Genomic DNA, 7,442 nt, shown 5'->3' on the forward strand with positions numbered 1-7,442 from the left:
ATAAAAAAGTACCACTAATTATATATATATATATATAGAGTACGGCTAACGCGCTTCCTCTAGCATATGGGCCGAAATGCTTCCAGTGAAAATTTGAAATTTCAAAATCCAAAAAGTCGATTTGAACCGTTCATCTTCTTCTCCATATTAATATCTGCTTGGAGACCAAATTTTACATTTTTCTAAATTTTTTTACTATTTATTAAGCCATTTTGAAAATCGCTGATCCAACGGTGGCTTACCAAACAGTAAAAATCACTATGTATTTAAACAAGTAATTTTTAATTTTGAAAGAATCTGCTAATTATAATTTAAACAAGTAATTTTTAATTTTATTAAAATCACTATGTATTTTTATTGAACAAATATTCTTTGCCGAACTTCAACACTTACAATACAATTTGAACGTCCAGGTTCATGTTCTCTCTCTAAATCTTAACAAACATTGCAAAAAAGTCGAATGTCATTTCGAAATCTAACAAATAATTAGTTTCCTTGCAAATAACTCGCAACACACTAGTCTACACATACAAGCGTTACAGTTTAACAATGCTAAAAGAAATGATGATCCTGGCATCATAATAGAATATTCCACAAACTTGCAGCATCATTTGTCCCTTCGCATTTTGCAATATATTATTATATGCCAAGATATGCGATGTGTTTTGACTCACTTTGCCACTTGTTGCTTTCTCGCTGCCTCGCTGGATTCAGATCTTTTATACCCTTATTAAGAAATTGTAAATATTTACAGCCGACCTAATAAGGAATTGTTAATATAATAAAGCTGACATGTGAAGAGCAATTAACAAAGGCTTAGCCACTTGATCGTAATTAATTAGAAAAACAAAATATCTAAACGAACGCCAACGCTTGGAGCGGCTGCAATTCGCATCGGAAGTGAATCTATTAAAATTATTAAAATTTTGTAAGACCTAATATTTAGATTTATACCCACTGAAAGTTTGAGAATTTAAAAATGAATTTATATTTATTATATTATAAATGTATAAAAAAAAAACTCAATATAACTAATTATACGACTAATTATGATAATATCTTTAAACGTAATACATATAGTTTTAAAACGACTCAAACCATACAAACCATACATAACATATATAGGATTTTGAGAGTCGCCTAAGGAGCTCGTGTGACGTGTCCACCCCCCTCCCTCGCCGCTCGATCTTCGTAGTCAGGACTCAGGAGTAGAGGAAAGAAGAGAGAATGAAGTCAATTGACCTTCATTTAAAAAATATATATATACTTATGTATAATTTTCTATATAATTTAGAGTAAAATGACACAATATTGTAAAATTGACTCTTATTCTCTGTATAAATTTTTTATATGATTGATCTCTATAGTTCTAACCCTGCCTCTACTTGTAGCAATGAGTAGGCGCTTTTGTCTAAGGTTCGATTTTTTCTCCTCCTTTTCGATGACGGAAGAGAGAACTAAAAGTTGTGCTTAGGGTTTGAATCTGGCCGCCGCTCTTTCGCTCAACCTCGACGCTCTTCCGTCCTGCCTCTTCGGTAGTTTTCATTTTTGTTTTCTTGTGCTATTAGTTCTTTAGTTTTGTTTTGGATAATATTTGTGATGATAATGGTAATCTCTCCTACCTCTCCTCTTCTTCTATTCTTTCTCATAGGTACCCTTTCTTTTCTGCTCCTCTTATTTTTTTTTTTTCAATGATCTTCCTCCCTTAACCACTATATTCTCACTACTCGAGTGGCCATATCTTTTATGACAGTTCCTAGATCGACGGGTTGTATCATGTTCGTCATCAACTTCACAACTTCCGGTATCATCTTGTTAGTGTGAACAAGTGCCCAATCAATGTGAACACTACTATAAGCAGGGACGAATCTAGGATTTCCTCCAAGTGGAGGCAAGAATCGGATTCAAATAGCTTATTAGATTTTTAATTTGTAAATTCAAAATATTCATCTTTTTATTAATTTGTTTTATAAAATAAAAGGTCCTATCATAGGATTCAAAGTGGGTTACTTCATAATGGATGATCGAACTGTTATGCTTCAGTTACAACAGATCGGTGGAATTTTAGAATTTACAATCTTCTACTCTATATGTCTTACTTTTTTGTCTAAATAAAAATGAAAACGGAAAAGGAGAATAAATTTGCTTGTTTAGTCATAAATAGAAAAGAAATATCTAATTCTGGTGTCAATATGATATATGTTGATTTCTATCTTTGTTGTTATCTCAGAGAGAGAGAGAGATAAGAGTCAGAGAGCTGCTTTGATTTTTTTTTTCTTTGACTGGGCTTCAGAGAGTGACTGGTACGGGTGCAAACGGATCGGATACGGATCGGATAGTGCTCAATCCATATCCGTATTCGTATTTTTTTTTTGGATACGGATACGGATACGGATCGGATATTAAACGGATACAGATACAGATTGGATATTTTCTGTTAAAATAGTTTAGTTTAGTTATAAATAATTTTTTATTTAATTATTGTTTTTGAATAGTATAGCGTTCTGTTTGTATTGATTTTAACCAATTAAGTTAAGTTAGTTTAATATAAAAAAGTAATTAAATATAAAATTACAATGAATTAATGGATGTAGGAAATCCTATTTTTAACCAATCGAGCCACGGTAAAATGCACTCCTCATGATATTTATCACTACTTTTTTAACCAATTGAGTGTTTGGTTGTAGGGCTGTAAACGAGCTGGCTCGGGCCGAGCTGGGCCTTAGCTCGGCTCATTTATTTTGGCCCGAGCCTGGACCGAGCGAGCTAGACCTAGGTCATCCGAGCCAAAATCCCTGGCTCAGCTTGTGACAAGCCAGCTCGAGCTAACTCGCGAGCTGACGAGCTGGCTCGCTGGACTTTATTATACAAATTCAAAATTAAAAAAATAAGAAATCTCATTCAAAAAATTTAAGAAATTGTTCAGCAGGCATATCTTCAAGCAACTAAAGCCCATATCTTTTCTTCCCAAACCGAAAATACATCAATTTTGCATAATTGCGCCTTTGAAAATGAGACTGGACTTAAAATTATACGGGACTAAACCCTAAATCCACTGTAGCTTAACGAGCCGAGCTGGCCCGGTCCGAGCTGACCTTTGGCTCAGCTCGTTTATTTTGGCCCGAGCCTGAGCCGAGTTGGCTCGTTAACAGCTCGGTCCACTATCGAGCGAGCTGTTAGCGAGCGAGCTAGAGGCGAGCCACGAGCCGCGAGCTTTTTTGACAGCCCTATTTGGTTGTACCATGAAAATAGTTGTAGGAAATCCTATTTTTTTTTTCTAAAATACTTGATATGAATAAAATAATTATTAATTAAATTGAATTAAATCAATTAAACAATAACATAACAATACTTATCAATTATTTTTATTAATAAAATTATAATAATACAATTAAATAATATAGATTACATAATAATATGAACAGGGCCTAAGTGTGGTGTCAACCTATGCAGATTTCAGATTTTTCACTACTGATCTTTAGTGCATCTATATTAGACAAAAAGAAAGCCACGTGGCCCATCAGTTAGCTAGTGAACTAATATATAGCAGGATAGAAGGCTTTAATTAGCTCATATATTGATAATGTGTCTATTGTTATTTCTTTCTGTAATTCTGTATATATATGAACCTACACTTTGTACTATATTACCGTTTTGAATTAAAACCTAAGCATAGTTTCGTCAGAATTTCGGATTTCAAGTCACGAAGAATCCAAAATATAAATTCAATAAATAAGATGAATTTTATTTTCAAGGTCCACAAGCTGATCGAATAAATGATAAGATAATTCTTTTAGATCCACATGCCGATTCATTCCTGCAGTTTCGGATCGAATTATCAGACACCCCATTAAAGTTCTAGTTGCGAGTTCAATACCATTTAGAATTTGTGCTATTTGTTGCATCTAGCCCATTATACATATTAGCCCAATATAATTACTAGAAATCTAAGGGCCTAGAAAGGCTTCTAGGCCTGGAATAACACAGTAACCCAAATCACACGTCTGGGACTACATCCTAATTCCTTGGGTAGACAGTAGACTATGTACCAATTAATTAAATAAAAATAAATGAAAACCTTTTCAAGATGTGCGTACCAGTGAAGCAAATTTCAATACCTGAAAACCTAACCCAAGGCAAAGCAATTCTTTGCCTCTTATCCACTCATTACCAATTTCTTTTCTCAAGTATAGTCAGTCCTTGACCTTATAAGGACATAGCAGAAAATATCATCTGCATTGCTAATTGATTAGAAACATTGCAAAACAAAAATCAAAACAATGTCGTCTAAGCTCTTCGGCCGCCAGAAGCCTCTGTACGATCTCCTCGGTCGAGGAAAAGGTTAGTTGTATGATATAATTAATTCACCTATTAATTTTTATACATTAATTATGTGGTATGTTAATAGACAATGATACTAGAAATGCTGGTATTTTAATGTCTGGTGCATGCAGTTGCTGATATTGCTCTGTGGAGAAACAAACGTCTGTCGGCATCGATTTTGATCGGGATCACAACCGTGTGGATATTATTCGAAGTAGCTGAGTACCATTTTCTCACGCTCTTATGCCACGCGGCAATTGCGGCAATGCTGTTTGTTTTCATCTGGTCGAATGGAGCTGCTATGCTTGACCTGTATCTCATCTCTCTACCCATCTTTTCAAGAAAATGCTATGGAAGAAAAAAATAAAAACAAAATGAATTCATTTTTTTTTTTTTTAATTTACAGGCCACCACCAAGAATCCCTGAAAATATCTTGTCAGAAAAAGTCTACACGCAGGCAGTTACTGTGGTACACCGACAGTTGAGATGGTTTACTTTCAAGCTCCATGAAATTTCTTGTGGAAAGGACCTTGCATTATTTCTCAGGGTACATTGTTCTTTACAATAAAAAATAAACAGTAAATTAATTATCCTTTTTTTTATAATTATTTAATTTATGATCATTTTTTTTTTTGCAGACCATCGGATTGCTCTGGGTGTTAGCAGTCTTAGGCAGCAACACTAGCTCTCTTACTCTACTTTATTTTGGTAATATATTAATTAGGGTTATAAAACTTAAACCATCAGCATTATTATATTGTTATTATTATTGTTTTTGTTGTAAACGCAAGCTCTTAATTTTGACATTATTTCTCAACAAAAAAAATTTATAAAATTATGTCTCAGTCTAAATATTTTTCTCAAATGTATTTTTTATTTATATGTTTTTCCCATAAAAATTATAAAATTGTGTCTCATTTTAAATTTTGACCAACCCTGCAAAAAGCCTTGGCTCCACCTCAGTTTGAACTAAATCAATGTTGAAAATTATTTTACAAAATGTGCAGTGGCCGTAGTCTTTCTGACGCTGCCGGCATTGTATGACCAATACGAGGACGAAGTCGATCATCTAGCAATCAAGGGAAAGCAAGATCTGAAGAAGCTGTTCACAAATGTTGATACGAGGTTTCTGAATAAGATACCAAGAGGACCTGTGAAGGAGAAGAAACAAAACTGATTCAAATATGCTTTGGTTTCAAGAAATTTTAAAAAGAAGAAAACACTATCGATTCAAGTGTAAGTTTGATACATAAATGTACTCACCACGATATATGCTGTGGCTGGAAATATCAAATTCATGTATAATATGCTGTGAATACAAAATTGATTGTAATTAATTATATACGAATTTCATCTTTTCTGTTATGTACTTGGGTGTAATATTAGGCCGAAATTTTTATATACACCATATTCAAAAAAAGAAAATAAAAAAAACAAAACACCCAAATTATGGGGATTTCGAAAAATACCAGAGGCCTTCAAGCTAATCTGTGGCTCCATTCTTGAGAGTCACAAATTGGTTTGGAGGCCCTTAAACCAAGAATGGAGTCGCATATAGACTTGGTGGCCCTCGTATTTTTAGAAATCCTGCCAAAATATATATATATATATATATATATATATTTTTTAATACGGTATAAATAAAAATTTCGGAATATTAGGTTGCCATGATCAGATGAATAACTTGTAATTGACGTGGGGACTCGTCAGTAAATTGCAAGACATAGATCAGAGCAGATGCAAATAATCCATGTTAAACCCCCACAAAAAATGTTTAGTGATTACAAAGAAGTGCATATAATTACATGTATTGTGGTTTGCATCTAAAATGAAAAATCAAGGCTTACAGTCTTTAACGGACCATTATGAAACCAAATTTCAATTCGATTCGTAGTTGACGGAATCGAATTGAAACCATAATAACAGTATTGTTAAGCAAATAAGTATTGTGTTGGTAGTATTTAATTGTGTAGGGGTGTCAACAAAATCCTTTTGAACTGTCGTGCCACCGAAATTTTTATAAATGCCCAAAAAATAATGAAATTAAGGAATCTACCCCGGTTTGTAAAGAATTTCGAAATCTATCCTATCCGGTTACCCAATAACCGGAATAGGCCCTTCTTTCCGGTCACTCAATTCCCGGATTTATTATTTTGGTCCGGTTAATGGTTAACCGGAAAGAATTTGAAATCCATAAGGTCCGGTTGATGGTTTACCGGATTTGTAGATTTTGCTTCTTTTTTTTAAACAGATTTTTTTTTATTTGTTGTTTTAAAATATTAGAAATGTTGAATATATTTTTTTGAAAATAGATGGAATACAATATAATTTAATTTATTAGAAAGACTGCAACAAATAACTCGGATCAACATTTTTCAGGCCGGATTTTTCGCGGCTGTAAGAAAAATTAATATATTTCTTTATGTGTTATTGGAAAAAAATAAAAATGCCTAGATTATGAGTTATTGATCCCGGTTCAAAATTGACTTCTAGGTAATCCAGAAAATATTGTGATCCTTCTAGTACATTTAATTTATAAAAAGTTGTATATATTTTAAGAATTCTTTTTGAATAACAATAATTAAATAACTAAATTTTTTTTTTCAAAAAGTAGATACAACTTTTTATAAATTAAATGCACTAGAAGCATGACAATATTTTCTGGATTTATCTAGAAGTGACTTTTGAACCGGGATCAATAACTCACAATCCAAGCATTTTTATTTTTTTCCAATATCACATAAAGAAATATATTAATTTTTCTTACAACCGCGAAAAATCCAGCCTGAAAAATATTGATCCGGGTTATTTGTTGCAGTCTTTCTAATAAATCGAATTATATTGTATTTCATCTATTTTCAAAAAAATATATTCAACATTTCTAATATTTTAATACAACAAATAAAAAAATAAAAAATTTATTTTAAAAAAAGAAGAAGCAAAATCTACAAAACCGGTAAACCATCAACCGGACCTTATGAATTTCAAATTCTTTCCGGTTAACCATTAACCGGACCAAAGTAATAAATCCGAGAATTGGGTGACCGGAAAGAAGGGCTTATTCCGGTTATTGGGTAACCGGATAGGGTAGATTTCGAAATTCTTTACAAACCGGGGT

General features: G+C 32.8%; 1 protein-coding gene across 1 annotated transcript; it reads left to right on the forward strand.

Moving 5' to 3' along the window:
- The first annotated feature begins 4,171 nt into the window (after positions 1 to 4,171).
- Positions 4,172 to 5,691, forward strand: LOC144568758 (Reticulon family protein). Its single transcript, XM_078319143.1, has 5 exons — positions 4,172 to 4,341; positions 4,455 to 4,635; positions 4,730 to 4,871; positions 4,963 to 5,032; positions 5,332 to 5,691. The coding sequence occupies exons 1-5, from the start codon at positions 4,281 to 4,283 to the stop codon at positions 5,499 to 5,501; spliced, it is 624 nt and encodes a 207-aa protein (XP_078175269.1). The 5' UTR covers positions 4,172 to 4,280; the 3' UTR covers positions 5,502 to 5,691.
- The last annotated feature ends 1,751 nt before the right edge of the window (positions 5,692 to 7,442 follow it).

This window comes from Carex rostrata, chromosome 17 (genome assembly GCF_964058835.1).
Source record: "Carex rostrata chromosome 17, lpCarRost1.2, whole genome shotgun sequence".
NCBI classification, from domain to species: domain Eukaryota; kingdom Viridiplantae; phylum Streptophyta; class Magnoliopsida; order Poales; family Cyperaceae; genus Carex; species Carex rostrata.

Coding starts and splice junctions, on each gene's coding strand:
- LOC144568758 (XM_078319143.1), top strand. CDS start 4,281: ATGTCGTCTAAGCTCTTCGGCCGCCAGAAGCCTCTGTACGATCTCCTC. Junction 4,872..4,962: donor ACCTTGCATTATTTCTCAGG/GTACATTGTTCT, acceptor TTTTTTTTGCAG/ACCATCGGATTGCTCTGGGT. Junction 5,033..5,331: donor TCTTACTCTACTTTATTTTG/GTAATATATTAA, acceptor CAAAATGTGCAG/TGGCCGTAGTCTTTCTGACG.